This window comes from Chrysemys picta, chromosome 1 (assembly GCF_011386835.1).
Source record: "Chrysemys picta bellii isolate R12L10 chromosome 1, ASM1138683v2, whole genome shotgun sequence".
Lineage (NCBI taxonomy): Eukaryota > Metazoa > Chordata > Testudines > Emydidae > Chrysemys > Chrysemys picta.
Window position 1 is genome coordinate 334,103,514 of NC_088791.1, and position 19,950 is coordinate 334,123,463.

General features: G+C 40.9%; 1 protein-coding gene across 20 annotated transcripts in view; it reads left to right on the forward strand.

Moving 5' to 3' along the window:
* The window catches only part of DLG2 (discs large MAGUK scaffold protein 2), a 1,449,438-nt gene that overhangs the window by 1,130,324 nt on the left and 299,164 nt on the right, over positions 1 to 19,950 (forward strand). For all 20 annotated transcript variants that reach the window (XM_005287552.5, XM_005287553.5, XM_005287554.5 and 17 more), the window contains one exon: positions 7,053 to 7,209. In XM_005287552.5, the coding sequence (XP_005287609.1) occupies positions 7,053 to 7,209 (157 nt within the window). The remainder of the gene's footprint in view (positions 1 to 7,052; positions 7,210 to 19,950) is intronic.

Consider the following 19,950-nt stretch of genomic DNA (forward strand, 5'->3'; position numbering starts at 1 on the left):
AATGAACCAGTTGAGGCTATCTGGCCATTGACTCTATGAAGACAGACCCCTGTGCCTGCATGGAGTCCCATTGACCCTGCTTTGAGTAAGTGAATTATTTAAGGAAGGCAGTATGATCTAGTGGTTAAGTGCACTAGACTTGGACACATGAGACTGGGGCTTCTAGTCTCAGGCCTGCCACTGTTTGACCTTGGGCAAGTAATTGTACCTCTGTTTTCCCTTCCAACCTTTTCCTGTCTTGTCTATTTAGATTATAAATTCTCTGGGGAAGGGACTGTCACTCACTGTGTGCCTGCCACAACAGGACCTTGATTTTGGTTAGGGCCTCTAAGTGTTACTGTGATACAAATAACAATATAATAATTAATTTTCTCCTGGGTTTTCTGTGGTGGTCATCACCATAGTATCTGAATGTCACATATATTAATGGATGGGTCCTCTTAATACCATTGTGAGGTAAGTGAATTATTTACAAACAGGAAGTGAGGCACAGGGAGATCAAGGACAAATATCTCAGAAGTCTCTATTAATTTGGGGGACCTTGTTGATTAATGTCCATCATGATACTCCTAGGTAGGGTTGCCAAACCTACAGGATTGGCCTGGAGTCTCCAGGAATTAAAGATTAATCTTTAATTAAAGATTATGTCATGTGATGAAATGTCCAGGAATACATCCCACCAAAATTGGCAACCCTAGGCCTAGGGCCTGACTTTTCAGAGTTTTTAGTGTTTTTAATACCTCTTTGAATGTTTAAAACACTGTAATTAACTAACTAATCCTCTCAACACTCCTGAGAGGTAGGTAGATAAGTATTATTACAATGTATTATTGCAAAGAAAATATTAAAATTGGTGATACACAAAGTATGCGGCTAAATGCACAAAATAAGCAAATTAAAAACAGAGAAGCATTTTTTTCGTTTTTTTTCGGTTACAGTCATCCTTAGAAGTTACTTGTGTTCATAACAGTACATATATCTTGCCAATTTTTTAATCTCTGATTTTTAATCCATAGTTGTTATGAATTTATGTACCTATGATAAGTAAAATTGTGGGGACTCCTAGATTTTTGAGCATCATTCTGTTGGCTACAATAGGAGACTAGTATTATGTTTGAAAGATGGTAGGTACAAATCTTGCAGATAGAAGTGTGATTTTCCAAATTGTTGGTGCCTCTTTAATAGAAAAACAAAAGTTAAAAAAAAAAAAAAAAAACAAGTTTGCCCTGATATTTTATTTGTCTCTTTATACCAAAACCATGACTTACATGGTAAGAGTGAAAAATTGTTTTGTTATGCAGGGTAAAATTTTTAGAAGCACCCATTGGAATTTATGCTCCTAAATGATTTGGACACTTTTGAAAATTTTCCAGCAGCATTTTATTACTATATATTTATTACAAAATATTCATTTAGTAATATCTAGCTCTGCAAATTTGCACAATGCTTTATAGAACATATAGATATGACACATTCCCTGTTTTGAAGACCTAGTCTATCTTTTAGGCTATCAGAATAGACACATTTGTAACTCAGTGGAAGAAATGCTTTGGATCACTTATGAGGATTACAACTCTTTGCTTGGCTATTCCTCCCCATCATGATTTCTGACTATCTTGTTAAATCTTTGTTTCCTCTCTCTGCGTCTGCTCCTTTTGTCTTTTCCTACTTTTCCCCTTTTCTTTTCTTTGTCGTCTCTCCTATCTACACTCCTTTATCCAATTCTCTCTTTTTAGTCCTTCATTTCTCCTCTCTCTCTCTCGTTTTATGCTTCCTTCTTTCAGATTGTGATTTTTTTCTCTTCATTCTCCCTGCCTAATTCATGGTTGGTGTCTCCGCTGCTCTGCTTTATCTGTATTCTGGTACAAAGCAGCAGCAGGGCAGAGAACATACAAAAGTGCTAAGAGGCTGCACTGGCACCTAGAAGCACACTTTCAGCCTCATGTATCTTAAAAAATATTTAAATGTGCTATCTAACTGAAAAGAGAGGGGGGGGGAATGTATTTCAAAAACATTGAAAAAACAGTGTCTGATCTTTTGAGTGTGCCTTTACAATAGCTGGATAGCCCCATCTAGTGTCTGAATATAGTAAGATTTTAAAAAATCAATTCATTACTTGAAATTATTATCCCTTGCTTTGCTTTGGTGGTTGTGTTTCTGTAGGCAAACAGTACTTTCTACTCGGCTTGTTTACTATAAGAAAACTTACCATTTCTAAACTGCTGTTTATTTTTTCCATTCATTAAAAATCAATTAAGCTTATTGTATATTTACGAGCACAATATCCTCTTGACTTGTTTCATTTTTTGAGGATCTCCATTATTTAATATAAAGCAAATACCTGCATTCCACTCAGTTCTGTTTGAATTTTGTTCTTATAAAATATTAATAGAAGAGAGAGAGAGAAGTTTTCCTATTGTCATTTTCCAGATGTTCTCCCAGTCCCCTTTGGACCATGACAACTGAAGCTCCTGTTCCCAGTTATCTTTAATCATTATTTCAAAAGAAGATAACTCTAAATTGAGCAATTTATATGCCAGATGAATAGCTAAATATGTCAGAAGCCAACCTTTAGTCCCTCCATATTTAACTCTTTCTTTGGAACTCAACTAAAGTGTTGTTAGACTAGTCCCTTCCAATGTTATTAGCAACAGATAATCTCAAGCACATATTAAAACACAATACCTACTTGGTGCCTGGAATGTGGTCTGATGGTTAAAGCATAGAACTGAATTTAAGGTTTAAGGTTCAGTTTCCAGTTCTGTGACCAGCTCATTTATGTATTTATTTATTTAACCTTGGGCAAGTCACCCATTCTTCTTCTGCCTCAGTTTAACTACTTCCGAGGAGTTGCTGTGAGGTTTAATTTATTATTGTTATAAAAGTGCTTTGCTGTCCTCAGATAAAAGACAATGTGTAGTTGCCATGTATTGTTATTTACTAAATCCATAATATCTACCAATTACTTGTGATATCTGAAAATTGGTTAGTGTCCTTCATTTCCCATGATTTTTCCGATATCATATATTACCAGTGAATTTCCCCAAAGTAAAGTGCTTTATTATTGAGCCCTTCTCTGCAAGATGCACTGAAATGGAACAAAATGGATTGTGCGAAAGACTGGGAGCCAAGAACTCCTGTGTTCTAATCACAGCTCCTGACATTTTACCCATCACTGTTTGAGCTTCCTCAGAAGATAATCACCCAAGAACAAAATGTGAATTGTGCTGTCAAGAGGCCAGAATTACAAAACAGTGCTGTCAGGGTTTCAGTCATAAAGCTGCTGACTTGGTCAGATGTCATTGATTATTAACAGAGCCAGCTCTTTGTCAGTCTGTATACCTTAGTAGCCAGTAAATACCCAGCTGTATTGACCTATTTTGGCTATAGTGTTGGGTGTTCATGTTTGGATCCCCAAGCTGCCTTCATATACAGTAATACTAAACTGAACAGGGACTATGAATCTGATTTCTCACCTGGATGCTGTATAGAAATGTTTGTTCAGCTTTACTGCATTTTTTCAATGTTAGATGTCCAAGTAATAATAATACCTAGCTCTTATATAGCGCTTTTCATCAGTAGATCTCTAAGTGCTTTACAAAGGAATTATCCCTGTTTTACAGATTGGGAAACTGAGGCACAGAGAGTTGAAATAAATTGCCCATGATAACCAAGTAGGACCTGAGTTAGAGTTGGGACTAGAGCGCTGGTCTTCCGAGGCCTAATCCAGTGATCTAGCCATTAGCCAACACTACCTGTATAAATACCTGATTTCTCAATCCATTTAAACCCAGAAGACCTGAATTATGTTAAATCTGACCTTCATGTGTCCATGGTAATGCTAAATTCATTGCTATGTAACAAATGAATGGCAGCCACCCAAGAGAGAGAACCTTTATCTTCTTGTTTGTTAGAAATACTTGACCTTTAGTATATAAACAATCCCCAGGATATAAAAAAACTGAACAATATGTAGCTTTTCCCAGAACTCTATTTTGTGACCTGTTCTCTTACTACCCAGTATAAAGAAAGGGATGGAAATTGGGAGGCCATGTAGAGCATGATTAATACCTCCCAGTAAGGGTTCAGTTTCCTTTATACAATAACATTACAAAAAATGCTCCTTTGTTTTTGTCTGTTTTTAAAAATTAAACACCAGAATCAATCAGCAGGGAGACAGCTTACTTGAAAATTATCATGAGACTAAGCTCACCATCTGAGTGTCAGTAATGGGCCTTTACTCAGGCAAACTCCTACTGATTTCAATAGGAGTTCATTTGTAAAGACTGAGGCCCCGATTCTGCAATCACATCAACACCTGAGAAACATGACTCACTCAAGTAGTCCCATTGACTCAAATGGAATTACACACATGAGTAAAGCTAAGTACATATTTCAGTGTTTGCAGGACTAGGGACAGATTGTAGCCTTCATGCTTTGAACCAGTGGTTTTGGTACATTAGGATCTGAAAATGTTTGAGGACCAATCAGGTAGTAGATAAAGTGTATTAGCAGGTTTTGGAAGGAGATGCTTCCGTACACTTTTACAAATTTAGTTGTCCGCCGTATTGAAATTTTTTTTCTACTGCAGTACATTGAAAAGCATATCACAATTCTAGCCCTAAATTTAGTTTAGCAGCTAGTACAAGGGAGCAAGTGATTACATGAGGATGAAAAAATGCAGCAGGCTTTAGGCAAGCTACAGTGTGGACAGTATTTTCAGTGACTAACTTGTTACTGTGTTGCAGGCAGCCTTTAAGATTAATGTTTAGATTAGGTGAATCACGGAGTGACTGGACAGGTCAGAGGACTGTTAAAGGGATTTGGAGCCTTTCACCTCCACACACTATACCTGTTCAGTGGTGTGACAGGGTGTACCTGACCCTCTGAGCCCCCCTGCTGGAGGCCTTGTGACCCTGCCACACCCCTTCCCAGAAAAGTGCAGTGGAGAGGGACCTCCAAGCTGCCTAAAATGTCTGTGTGGGACACAGCAATCAGGGCCCAGCAGGCTACTATAACAAGAGCTGCAGGACCAGAGTGAGAGCAGTTCCTTGCTGGAGCTGGAGGAGTATGGAGGGTGTGCTTGGCTAGCTGAGGGAGCCAGGACCTCAGACACAGAAGTGCTGGCAGAAGCTGGATGGAGCAAGACGAAACCCTGGGCTGGATTCTGGGACTCAATCAGAACAAAGCCCTGAGGTAAGCGTGAAGAAGGGGTGGGGCTGTGGGGAAGTGGCCCAGGGAATCAGAGCAGCAGTGCAGCTTAGATAAAGGGTCATGGCAGATGGCTGCTATCTACAGTGTCCCTGGGATGGGACCCAGAGTAGTGGGTGGGGCTGGGTCCCCTCATCCCCCATTAGTCACTGGGGGGAAGTGGCCTGGATTTAGAGGCACCCCAGAAGAGGAACTGAAGCGTTTAGTGGCCCAGTAGTAGAGCTGAGGCCTGAAAGGCCCGGAGAGGGCGAAGACATTGCCTCCAGGAGGGAAGCCATGGAGTACAGCTCGATACCAGGGCTGAGACCGTTGATAGACTACAGGACTAATTAAGGACCTGAGCCCCAGGCTTCATTTTGCCTTTTATATCCTACAATATTGCTGATGTAATATCAAGAAAATACATTTTAAAAAGTCACCAATTAGCCTTGGGAATCCCTACAAGTGCATTCTACAGTTTTAGGGGATATTGTACCTGAAGGGAAGGTGGAGGTAGAAGATCTCTGAAATAGATATTTTGATCCTTTATAAATCAGAGGCTCTGAAACTGTGGTTCATTGCCCTCTGGGGAGAAGTGGCTGATCACATTGTGTTTTCAGATGGGGAAGAGCAAAAGAAGATAGTGGATAAAATTTTCAAAAGTGCCTTAGAAGTCCCTTCTGAGAAGGGACTTAGGCTGTGAAATTACTAAGATGCTTTTGAAAATGTTATCCAATGTGATTAACATTTTTCATAAAGAACAAGACACCTATTGCACTGAAGACAGATTTTGCCTCTGGATGTTAGGGAGTCACAGATGGGAGGGGAGGTTATTCACAAAATAATTTCTCCACTAAAATATGAACCACACTGTGGAACAATTTCAGAACTCGTGTAACGTTGTTCCAAAGCCCCAAGAGCCTGAAGCTTTTATGAAAACGTATTATCATTCCATAAACTGGATGTACCCAATATTATCTACAACAAATACAGTGCAACTATCTGGAAGATACATTTTATTTTTCAATCAAATGTTGGGTAGACTTTTTTAAGGAATGGAGTTCTGGACTGGGAAATAGGAGACATAGGTTCTAGTTCTGACTCTGGCCTGCTGTGTGTCATTTCACTGCACTGTGCCTCAGTTTCCCCATCTGTAAAATGGGGATAATGATAGTAACCTCCTTTGTAAAGTGCTCTGAGCTCTACTCATTGAAAGTGCTATATAAGAGCTAGGTATTATTGATCGCATAATTTTGAGCAAGTTTTGAAAACAGTAAAAATACCCATGGTGCCCTTGGGTGATAAAGCAGTTGTGTGCCCACAGATGTGTATTCCTGACAGAGTCAAACCAGACTTTCTTGTAAGATTCTCTGCTTTGAACTTGGTGATATAAAACACTGATGTTACTTGATCTAGCTAGGGCAGAGTTGGAAGAGCTTCCCTTTGTATCTACTGTGTTTTTTCTCTGCTTGTTTTTAAGGTGTTTTTTAGCATGACCCAGAGCATAAAAGACAATCCACTATAAAAATGTAGATTATTTACCAATGCTATATATAATATTGGTGTAAATAAATGTGTGAAATGCCTTAAAATGTCTTATTACAGAAATCCACCATTTAACTTAGTGAAATCCATTACAATGGGATAAATTAATAGGTAGAAATATTCAGTTGTCTTGAAAAAATAAAAAAATAGGACATTATGCATGTTCCCCAATGAATACACCTATCTCATTTATTAAATGGTTTTATTAGGTAGTAGCCTGCTATTTTGTCTTAAAGAAAAAGTAATGTGACAGAGATGCTAAGTGGTGCATATACACTATCTGAATAGGTAAGCAATGCTATTTTGTTTCTATACAGAGAGCCTCGGAAAGTCATCCTTCACAAAGGCTCCACAGGACTTGGTTTTAACATTGTGGGAGGAGAAGATGGGGAAGGCATTTTCATATCCTTCATCCTAGCAGGTGGGCCAGCAGATCTCAGTGGAGAGTTGCAGAGAGGAGATCAACTTTTATCTGTAAGTATCTGTCATTTTTGCTGGCCAGTTACTAGTTCTTGTTGGTTGTCTTTTCGTGTGTTAGGAAAACATAACCTTGGGTTTTCATTCAATGTTTCACCCATAGAACAAAAGGCTGGACCCCCTTCCTAGCCCCAAATAGTACCTGGAAGGGATTAAGATGTTTGGAAGATTATATTTTATTCTATAGACCACATGACATATCTCACCATGTATTGTGTACAGCGTATGTTGTAAAAGATTTAGCAGCATTTCTTTGGAAAGGCCTGCATAACTCACTCAGGGCTTTGCCACAATAGAGTAATGTGGTCATTCCAAATTCATGCTATAAAGCTTTAGATCACATTGCGCTTGTGCACGTGTGAACGTATATCCATCTTTATATAACATAGTATAGAAAACTAATAACCCTGCGGTCCCATGGATTGGGAAAATGATAGACATGAGTGGACAAGATTTTCAAACCAGCCCAATGTCCCTTTAGACACCCAGGCTTTGTCTACGTTACAAGCTAGGGGTGTGATTCCATTGCTTGTGTACACACACTTGTGCCAGCTCTCATCAAGCTAGCATGAGTATAAATAGCAGTGTAGCCACAGCAGCATGGGTAGTGGCAGCGAAGACATGGGTTAGCTGTCCAGACTACAAACCATAGCGTACCCCATGACTTGACACGGCTAAGCTGTGCCTCCGTTGCCATTACCTGTGCTACCATGGATATGCTGCTATTTATACTCATGCTAGCTTGTTGTGAGTGTATATATATGGGAGTAGGGGAAATCACACCCCTAGCTCACAGTATAGATGTAGTCTCAAATAAGGGCCCAACTTTCAAAAGCTTTCAAAAACTCATTGTGACACTTATGGCCAGATGTTCAAATAAAGTTCAGCGTATTAAGGTGTGAAGTTCTGAAAATCTATCGAAGCGTGTAAAATGAGTTGTGGGCTGCTGGACACGTTTGGAAGCCTTAATTAGGTTCTAAAATAGAACTGAGCTATTTTGAAAACCTGCCCACTTACTCTGAAATTCTGGCCGCAGTTGTGGGTGTTGAACACGCTGTGTAGCCATTTATAGTTTGCTCATCATCACGGTCTCTGCTGCTTGAACTGGGATTGCCACACCAAGGTCTTAAAATTGCATGTTTGTTTGTGACAATATAGTTTTATAGAATATTATGTTGTCACTTTGTGAACATTTCAGGTAAAATTTTTGAAAGTGTTGAAGAGATTTGGGACCCTAAATCTTACTGGTGATTAATGGGACTCAGTTCCTAAGTCACTTAGGCCCTTTAACCTTTTTTAACCAATAGTCAATAATACAATTTTTATTTTATGATTTATACAGTGGGTCAAATTTGCCCTTCAGATAGGTGTGTGCATCTTTTTCAGAGGGTAGGCTCTCACCTGGTATATTTTAGTACTACGCTGTGGCTGTTTTTCTGAAGTTGTGAGTGGCATCCTACAAAGGCACTTTTCATCCTTCATTGTTTGAATGAGAAATGAGGTAATGTGCAGCTGCCTGTGAGTGCTCAGACTGGGGAAAAAAGAGAGGGTACCTTTTAACATACTTCTGGTCCTTGCAAGCTACAAAGACAACTTTCGTTATTCACAGTTTAACACTGTGTCTGGTTGATTAACAGCACTTTATTATACACTGTCTGTTTTTGGCCAGCTCAGCTCCATAAGTACAGATCAGCATCTTCTCAGAAAAGATCGCTTGGCTAGCAGTGTCCTTTTCCTTCCCCGTTGTTCCACTCTTTAACATGCTCATGTAAGTGCAACTATAGAAAGGCCTAGTAATCAAATCTTTTACATCAAGTACCATAATGTGCTTTCTTTCTCTTTCATACACTTCTTCCAAACAGGATAGACAGAGGCAGAGAGATCTTCTATCTTTTCTTTTTCCTTCTTTGAGGGAAGTAGTATTGAGAATTGGCAGTCTAGACCACGTGCGCCATCTAGTGTATGTTGAGCTAATTAGCAAATTTCCAATACGAGAAGAGGTTTAGCTACATCGTGTTCATTATTTCTGTGCTTGTAATGAATTCGATGGTAGCTCTGCAATTCATTTTCCATTTTTAATGGATAAAAGATTTTGTAGCCTTAGGCTATATTTTGCATACATAGTCTCATTAGCATCCTTATAGTTCTCTTTCATGTATATATTGATAGTGTGCAATTAAGAAATAGAGTGTTTATGTTTCAAGGTGTACTCAATAATTCAACATACGATTTGAGTGTTCTGTACAAAGAGGATTTTAAATCACAATCAAACTTTCCATAAAGTATCCTCCTAGAATAGTTGATCATATGGTATAATGAAGATATACTGTGCGATTCCCAGGGCCTGATTCTATGTAAATCTAAGAGTTTATTTGGCCCTCATCACTATGCTAAGCCTGTAAGGGTGGTCTACCTAGCTCACATACTTTATACAGCCCCATTATTGTAGTACCTGAGTACGTTACTTCATCGTCTTTAATTTAAACTCACAGTACCCCTGTGAGGGAGGGAAGTGCTATTATCCCCATTTTACACACGGAGAAGTGAGGCACAGACAGAGTGACTAGCCCAAGATCACATAAGAAGCCTATGGCAGAACGGGGAATTTAACCCAGGTCTCTAGAGTTCCAGGCTAGCTCCCTAATCACTGAATCATCTTTCCTCTGAGTTTTGTGGGTGCGATTTTTCTGGACTGTGGTGGGAATACCATGCAAACCATTCTAGCAAAATCAAGTTAGAGCTAGCAGGTATAGGAATCTTTTGTCCTTTATTACTTGTGTGAATTTGTAATAGATGATAGAAAAGGAGCAGGGCCTGCCTTTGCGGAGAGCTGACCTATTCTGTTGGTACCAGGCAAATGAATTTTGAACAATTAAAGGGAGATCATCTTGAACCATGATTATGATTTATATGCAGATAGTGCTTGTTGTACAGAAGGATCCCAAATACTTTTGCAAATTATTATATAATGTCATGTTGTGTATAAATGAAGACTGTTTTATCCAGTTGGAACTGCCAGGGGATTTAAATAGTCAGAATGTAATTATCCAACTTGGAACTAGGCCAGGGCATGATATTCTGCAGGGTGAGGACAGTGGAAGTTATTTGATTGTTTATTGACCTGAAGTGGTAATGGTCATAGTGTTACGCTTCAGCCATCGCATCGATTGAAAGAATATAACCTTCTTTCAGTAAGTAGGTTGATTTTTGGTTCCTTACTGTTTTCTCAGTGTCTCTCTTTTTTTTTTTTTTTTTTTTCCTTTTGGATCTCTTATCTGTTCATGTTGTCTAAACATCTCTGTATGATCCCTTTTCTGCTTTCTTTGGGGTTTTGGGGAAAAAGATGTGTTCTTCCCTCAAATTAGCTAGCATGTAGAAAGTAACATGAGGTGAAATCACAGTGAAGACAGGGCAGTTTGTAGTTTAACACAATTTAGCACGTCAAGGTAATGGCAATGGGGAAGCCTGCAAACTGCCATGTCTTGACTAGGATTTTACATTGTGTTATTTACCATGTCTTAGCAAGGGGTGGCTCCAGGCACCAGCGCTCCAAGTGCGTGCCTGGGGCGGCAAGCCGCGGGGGGCGGCCTGCCGGTCACCATGGGGACAGCAGTCAGGCAGCCTTTGGCGGCATGCCTGCGGGAGGTCCGCCAGTCCCGCAGATTCGGCTGCAATTCGGCAGTGGGTACGACGAAGCCGCAGGACCGGCGGACCTCCCACAGGCATGCCGCCAAATCCGCAGGACCGGGGACCTCCTGCAGGCATGCTGCCAAAGGCAGCCTGCCTGCCGTGCTTGGGGCAGCAAAAAAGCTAGAGCCGCCCCTGGTCTTAGCTAACATCATAAACAAACCCATTCAGTGTTTGATGGTTGCTCTCACAGATTCCCACGGGTGTATATACTGTCCACCAGGAGTCAAGTTCCTGCTACATAATGTATGCTTAAAGTTACATTCAAAAGGGAGTTTGAAATACCATATGGTGTTCATAAGATGACACAGACATTCCCTCCAGGTGTCACAGGGGATAATAGCACTTCCCTCCGTCACAGGTGTGTTGTGAAGATAAATGCATTAAAGAGTGTGAGATAGGGGCCATATAGGTATCTAAGGTAGATATGTTGTAGTTTTACAAGCAGTCCTATTACTGTCAAAAAGACCTAAACAAACTGAAAAAGTATAAAGATTGTTTCTCTAATCTGTTTCAGTGACAATCATTTTACTTGTATCAAGAGCAGGTGAACCTTTCAGGCAGATGTGTGAGAGTGCTGACTTTACAATTTGGAAGACATCCGCTTCCAATGGCATGTAGCTGAGTTTTGCGCATGTTGAAAGATTCATGCAAATTGATGATGATTTCCAGCCTACTGCTCTTTTAGTTTAATGATGCTGGCAAGCCCTGGATACATTTATTTAACCTTCACACAATTTGCATGTATTTAATAGCACTTTGCCATTTGAAATTCAGGCTTATGCGTTAGTCATATCTCAACTGGATCATTGTCACAGTTTCTTGGTTGCCCTTCCTGGTTCATCTGTCATGGGTTTCCAGTCTATTTAAATTTTCATGACACATTTGTTCCATCGCTCTGTATTATCTTGTCACCCTTTGCTGTAATTGCACTGGCTCTCCGTGCATCTAAGGATCAGATTTAAATGATTGGTATTAGCTTTTACAGTACTTAACACTTCTGTCCTCTTACATTTACATAGCTTACTTCAAATATGAAAGCAAATAAAACTCATGGTGGGAATATGTAGCTAGATCTTGTTACTAAGATCCTGTTCCAACCATGCTTGCTGGTTCCTTGGCCATATGAGTCTAACAGAGCTCCTGAAGCATAAGCAACACAAGGTCACAAGTCAGGATTTTAGTCCTCACTGGCTTTTAAAAAAAACTGCCATGAACATTTAAATGTTAGTTAAATGTATTTTCTATTTGGTTAGCTATATTATCTGGGACCATTGTCTGCAAAAGCAGATGTGAGATCACAGCCTTTCCCAGTATGGTCTGTTCACAACTTCAGCCCATCAGACACAACTCAGAAAAGTATCTTTGACATTTATATTTATTTTTAAATAGACTTAAATAATAGGCTGTGATGCTGCAGCAGTGGAATTTTTAAATTTGATTTCTGTGTGCTTCACAGCAACCTTGCTCAAAAGCGCCTGTTAAACATATCACCGTTGCTTTGGCATTTACTTGGCATACAAGTAGTTGATTTGTTCATTCAGCAGTATGGGATGGAGATTATTACCAAATTAGACTTAATGTATTTCCCCAGGCAATCATAAAGCAAGGCACCGCTGAGTGACTTAGTCTCAAACAAGCTATTATAAATCCATTCCTCCGTACTCAAACCAAGCAAAGTTCATGCCAAATTGCATAAGCCGCTTCCAGAGGTGACTGACATTAGAACATTGGCTGATGCAGGATCCCCCTTTCCCAGTATTCTTAGTTGTCACATACACCCCCTCACAAACACCCTTCCCTATATGAAGAGGAAAGAAAAATGATTTAAATAAACATAGCAACCCTGATTTACTGAATGACTGACTAAGTTTGGTCAGCATTTCCCTCAGAGAGGAATGGTGGCCCGCTGAATAGGGCCCTAGCCTGGGACTTGTGAAACCTGGGTTCAAGTCTGCCATAGACTTCAGTATGACTTTAGGCGAGACTCGTAGCCTTGCTGTGCCCCAGTTCCCCTTCTGCAGGTTGGGGGGCAATAGGGAAGTACTATCTCACAAATGTATTGGGAAGGTAAATACATTAAAGATTGTGAGGTGCTGTGATACTGTGGTGATGGGGGTTGTATGAGTACCTAAAGGCTGGTCTACACTGAAAACTTACATCAACATAGCTATGTCTCTCAGGGGCGTGAGGATGTAGCTGTACTGACCTAACCCCTGGGTTAGACAGTGCTAGGTCAATGGAAGAATTCTTCCCATTGACCTAGCTACTACCTGTCAGGGAGGTGGATTACCTACAGCAAGAGCAGAACCTGACAAACTCCATGTCCTGGGATGAGCCATTACTCCACATGTGAAAATCTGTGGCCTTTGCAGACGGGAGCTGATTTTAAGAGGTGCCTACTTTCATGATTTTTTTAAAGTGGTCCTGTCTCCAAAGCTGACTGGCATTCTCTGTGCTGTATACCAGGGTGGGTAGAGCACCTTGGAGTGCAGCCTTTGCAAAGCCCCAAAGTGCCTGATGCCGAACAGACACTATCCTATTTTACACAATCTCACCTTAAATGTATATGGTGTGGTGATGATGGGGAGAGGGGGTTATACTGTAACATTTTACAGATGGAGGGCCAAATTCTGCTCTCACATACACTGGTGAAATCCCACTCAGAGGGGATGGATGGGGTGCAAATCATACAGAGGGTTCACTTCTGAAATGAAGCCACCTCTGAGGTTAAACCATGGCTATTGTTTACAGTGCAGAACAGCTCGACAGTTCAGGACTAGAAATGAATATGCCTTTATTTGTTTGAAAATGACGAGGAAATTTAAGGAGACAGATTGTAACTATTTTAGTTGGGATTTGGCCAGGAAAATGGGAATTAATGCCCCTTACTACTGCAGAAAATGCTGTTGGATATAGCAAGAGTGCAGGAGGATTAGGGGAGAGAAACTCAATGAGGCTCTCATTATGATGGACCAGTAGACCAGAGGTCCCAACAGGTGCTTGGGGGTGGAGGTGGGTCAGGGTGGATAAATATCAATGATTTATTTAAGATGGGATTTTTTAATTTATATCAAAGACTTTTTTCAGTTAAATACAGATTTTTTTTAACTATGTAAAATTAAATTTGAATTTGATATCTTATGTTGACGTATAAACTTATTATGATCTATTCAAATCATCTTAATGAAATAAAAAGTAATGTGAAGCAAGTACACATTTGCTGCTGAAGTTTTAAAGAAAATCAAAGCACTGAACTGCTGGAAGCCACTGGCTAAGCACTTGGAGTCAGAGTTTGCGGAAGTGCTACACCTGTTTTTGACAGCAGGTGCAGAGGTAATGTTGTCTTAATTTCAGTTTTTTCAGCTAGTTCAGTTCAGTGACTAGTTCATTCAAATTTAAGAAACCAATTGAGAGAGAAAAAAGCTGGAAAGCATGTTTTCCTTCTCCAATCTACGAACAAAAATATGACCATAACTGATTTTAATAATGTAATGTATTCAGAGGATGAGATCTACTAGTTCTAAAATCTTGAAGGATGCAGTGGAGAAACAATCAGTTCAATTCACCACCTACAACTAATAGTTCCTTTGTTTAATAAATGTTAGCTTTAAATGCAAAACATGGTTTGATGAAGTGGTTTTTTTTCTTATGTATCCAGCACATTTAAGGTAGTTTTATTTAATCCGAAATAAATAAATAATGTGATGTTTCTGTGCATTTTTAATGGAATTTGAATTTCCATGCAAATAGAGCTTCACACAAATTGCATATAAAAATTAATAATTTTTAAATAAGAAAGTCATCATTTTCTAACATAATAAAAATTACATTTATTTAGAATCTTAATTTTTAAGTTAAAATATGTAATTGCTTAAATAAATGTGTGTATGTATATAGTGTATTCACCTGGTTATCAAAACAAAGCACCAAATTTACTGTAAAGGCTACATGGTTACCAACCAATGAGATCAGTTTCTTTAGGAATATAAAGTACAAATGAAAAGCATGATTAAAATTAGTGATTTAAATTGAGGTTTCCTGTTGGCTGATTAAAATCATTAGGAGAATTGGTGATATAAATCAGTCCATCCTGCTGGGTCGGGAGTGATCACCGTGTCCTTCCTTTATTGCTAAATGGTAGGGTGTAGCCTCACAATATGGAAAGGCAGGGAGAGGGTCTAAGCAGGGAATGGGTTTGAGAACTCCTGCTCCATGTGGGTGGGAGGGGGATTTGGCCTCCAGGATTCCCAGATCACTGAGACCAACTGGAGGCTGTGGTTCTCCCCACCATTGTCAGCACCACTTTGATGAAGCTGTAAATCTTTTAGTCTCCATCAAAACTTTGCATTGCCCCCTCCACTGAAGTATGGTCATCCCATGCTGCTCCTTCCCCCTCACCCATGCAAACTCCAGAGACGCTAAAGAGGAATGAAGTACTTCTCCCCCTTCCTTTTCTCTTCCCCCCCACCTACACAGCACAATCTTTCTTTCCTGTTGTCTCTCTCGCCCAGCACCAGATACTTCTTCCATTTACTACTCCACAGCCATGGGATGGACCTTCAAGGTAACATCCAATATATCAGCTCGCCACCATCCAAGGCAATTGTTCTTGTGACAGCAGCTGCCGCAAGGTTGGCTAGTATGTCCTCAGATGCAGCAGGTGCTGCAGGGAGAGGATTTAACGTCTGCAAACACAGATGTAAGCTCCATCCATGCAGTACTTAGGGGCCCTGTATATTAGGAGCCACACAGCAACTGCTGTCACAGGAGAGAAGCAGAACTGCTGCCTCAAAGGAGGGGAGTGTAGCTCCTTATCTACAGCCTGGAGCTGAGCCCACCAACCTGCTGCACATTTGAAGAGCTCCAGCTTGGGTGGAGAGATCAGGTGCTGGGTAGAGGAAGGAAAAGGGTTTGTCTGTCCTACTCCATAAATCCTCTTCTAGATGGGTTGGGGTGGTGGCTGTTGTATTAATTTAGATGGAATAAAGGGATCCAAAAAGTCAAAGGTGTTAAACCAGTCACTGTCCAACCTTAAATAGTTTTAAACCAGGTTCGGGGTTTGGGATACAGAGACCTCAGCTTTCTTAGTTCCATGGTGAACGCCATTAAAAGCGGTATACAGCAAAGAAGGAAAAACAGTGAAAGCATTTGAAATGTAAAGTATTAAATAAGGCTTTCATTTTAGCGATATCCTGTTCCTTTTCCTTTAGCTAGAGAGAATTTTTGCAAGGAAAAAACCCATTGTTTGATGCCTTTTAGAAAGCATTAGATATGATGATAATAATTGTCCTTTTTGGGGGGAAAGAGAAAAAGGTAGCTGAGATGGGCTAGTGCTGTTGTTAAAGTCCTAAGAAGAGAAACACACTAAAGGGGAGAGAAAAGAACAGCAAAGATAGAAAATGCAGCTTCTGTCTCTGGTGCTGACTCTTACGTGAAACCTCACTTCTGGAAAAACACAGGCATAACATGCAGTCTTATCAGCTACTCCACGATCTGGCAAGCTTGTGACAGTGGCAGGTCTTTTAAGTCATAGGTTTTCTGCAGTGTAGCAAAATATGCAGTCTTGGCCAGCTAATCCAGACTCCTCTTAAAAAGAAGGCGAGAGAGAGGAAAGCGAAGAAATAAGGTAGAGAAAGAAAAAGATGCACTAGGGATGAGAGGGCATGGTGACAAAAGTCTGACATTGTAGATGATATGTGGGATTTTGCCGGAAGAGGTGTCAGTGGGGTCCCTCTCCCTAATCCAGTATGGTCAGGAGCCGGGTGACAAAGGTCTGGGGTCTCAGGAGAAGGTGGGCGCAGCAGCCGTGATGGTGAAGTTCACTCCAGTAGCCGATTTGTCTTCCACAATCTTGCGTTAAGAACCCCAAAAGGGAGCGGTGGGTGGAACAGCCCGTTCCCTCCGTATTTTGTCCACTAATTAGATCTAATTTGACGCATCCATTTCTATTAACTGATGTATTGTTCTACATTTTTCTTGTTACTCGTGGGGGAATTCTGTGCCAAAAAATTAAAAATTCTGCAACAAAAAATTAAAAGTTCTGTGCACAATATTTTAAAATTTTGCAAAATTCTGCATATTTTATTGGTCAAAATAACACAATATAACACACCAGTTTCAATTATTTTTGGTCATTTATTTCAAAATATCTGTCAAGTGTATCTGTAACAATACAGACAACAGAAAAGATTCAGGAAATGTTTTTTGACAAATAGATTCCTTACTAGGCATATTAATACAGAATTCTGAGTAATTCATTTAAACTACAATACAGAACCATATTTCCCGCACCCCTCAGAAGCAGGGCAAAGGCTTGGGGAAGTGAGAGGTAACGGAGGAGCTGAGGGAGAGGGAAGTAATTGCTGGGAAGGAGCCTGGGTGTGAACTTGGAGGGTTGTTGGGTATGGGTTGGAAAAGTATGGAACAGGTTTTTTTGGGGGGACTGGAGAAGGATTGTTAGGGAGTTTCCCCCCATGCAGACCCTGGCTGACTCCTAACCTCTCCCATTCAGTCAGGCACATCTGCTCCTGCACCCCCATGTGTGTCCCTGCACCCTCTGTTCACATGTGTCCCTCCACTCCCACTCAGACACCCACTCCCGCATCCCATGTGGCCCTGCACCCCCTATCCTGTCCCCATGTGTCAATTTCAATTATTCTGTCCCCATGTGTCAATTTCAATCAGTTTCAATTATTTTTGGTCATTTATTTCAAAATATCCCACTCCCGCATCCCATGTGGCCCTGCACCCCCTATCCTGTCCCCATGTGTCAATTTCAATTATCCTGTCCCCATGTGTCAATTTCAATCAGTTTCAATTATTTTTGGTCATTTATTTCAAAATATCTGTCAGCAAGTGTATCTGTAACAATACAGACAACAGAAAAGATTCAGGAAATGTTTTTTGACAAATAGATTCCTTACTAGGCATATTAATACAGAATTCTGAGTAATTCATTTAAACTACAATACAGAACCATATTTCCCGCACCCCTCAGAAGCAGGGCAAAGGCTTGGGGAAGTGAGAGGTAACGGAGGAGCTGAGGGAGAGGGAAGTAATTGCTGGGAAGGAGCCTGGGTGTGAACTTGGAGGGTTGTTGGGTATGGGTTGGAAAAGTATGGAACAGGTTTTTTTGGGGGGACTGGAGAAGGATTGTTAGGGAGTTTCCCCCCATGCAGACCCTGGCTGACTCCTAACCTCTCCCATTCAGTCAGGCACATCTGCTCCTGCACCCCCATGTGTGTCCCTGCACCCTCTGTTCACATGTGTCCCTCCACTCCCACTCAGACACCCACTCCCGCATCCCATGTGGCCCTGCACCCCCTATCCTGTCCCCATGTGTCTCTGTGCCCCCACTCAGCCACCCCCCTGTTCCTACATGGCCCTGCACCTCCACTCCCATTCAACCCCTGACCCAGTCTGTTATTCCCCACTAGCCCTTATGAACCCCTGTCTGACCCCTCAGCAGCCCCACACTGTCTGTCTCCTATAGCTCCTGTCTCCTGACCTGGTCTGACAGGCGCTGTGATGAAGGCACTACAGGCTCTTTCTCTTGACTAGCTGGCCGGGAGCTGCTGCTCTGGTCTATTGCCACAGCGCCCTCTGGTGGGCAAAAGGTGGAACTGCAGCAACTTTCCAGCAGAAGCTTTTTTTTCTGTGCAAAGAATTAAAAGTATGCATGGCTCATTAATTATGTGCATGTGCAGTGGTGCAGATTTCCCCAAGGAGTATCTTGTTTACCAAGCATGATCTCAGCACAGTCTTTGAGTTATATCAATAGGCCTGTTTCAATTTATTTAGTCTTTCTGTCTTGCTTTTTTGCACATTTTCCCATCAACATTTGTTGTTTATAAGTTATTGTAACACTTTATAAACTTTCACTCACTTTTCCAGTTGAAATCACAATTAGGGTGAATTTGTAGGCCCAGTTATCACAACAGAGCTCTGGCAGAATGAGAGAGTGTGGGCAGAGAGGGTCGAATTCAAAGTTAAATTAGGACTTTTCTCAGCTTGTTATGACTTCGTTCATGCTCTTTAAAATGCGACCTGGTGGGTGAAACATTGGACTTGACACTCAGGAGTCCTGTGTTCTAGTCCCAGCTCTGCCACTAGCCTGCTGTGTGACCTTGGGCAAGTCACTTTGCCTCTCTGTCTCAGTTTCCTCATCTGTAAAAAGGATAATGGTATTTACCTCCTTTGTAAAGCACTTTGAGATCTATTAATGAAAAGTGCTTTATAAGAGAGAGGTATTAAAACCTGAACTAGTTTCACTAGGCATGTTCACAGTGTGTGGTAGAAGAAAATAAATGTTATTGTGCACCTTAGTTTTGTGTAGTGTTAAGCTAGGTAAGATGTGCCACCACGTTTCTATTTTAAGCAATTTTGATTTAGTTTGTAGAGAAGGTCACAAAAATTCAGGTGAAAGTTTTTTGCTGGAATTTGCTGGAATGGGAATGTTTGCAGAGACTGTTCAGTTTTGCCAAATTTCCTCCAAAGTTCTGACGGAACCAAACGCTCATGGCAGATTTCGGAATCCTGCCTGGTTTTCCTCCACCTTGCCCAGCTGACACCTCAGCAGCCTAACTGGGGGGCTGCTGGGTAGTCTGGACTTCCATGGTCTGTAGCTCCAGGACATATCGTCATGGGGACTGCCTTTCGTTGGGGAGCCAACGGTGTCCAGGGTCTAGGGCAGCCTGCCAGGCAACGTGCCCCAGAGCCAGACCTCCATCCTCTTTATGAAGAATGTCAAATGTTTTGGTTTTGTTCTGAATCAGAACCCAACCACATTTTGAAATAGTGAAATCCTCTGTGGAAAAAAACCCTCCTCTCTACCCCAGCTCTGTTGCCTGGTTGGTTCTCACTTTTCCTGTGATCCACCAGATGGCAGCAGAGGATTGCTGTTCTGCTCCAGCTGGTCCAAAATGACACAATTCGTCTTCTGTTAATGGAATAAGTTACACTATTAAAACCAGTGATGGCCATATTTTGATTTTAAAAATTAATTGAATGGAAGATGTATAATATTTATGAAGCTTCTTTACAGCTATC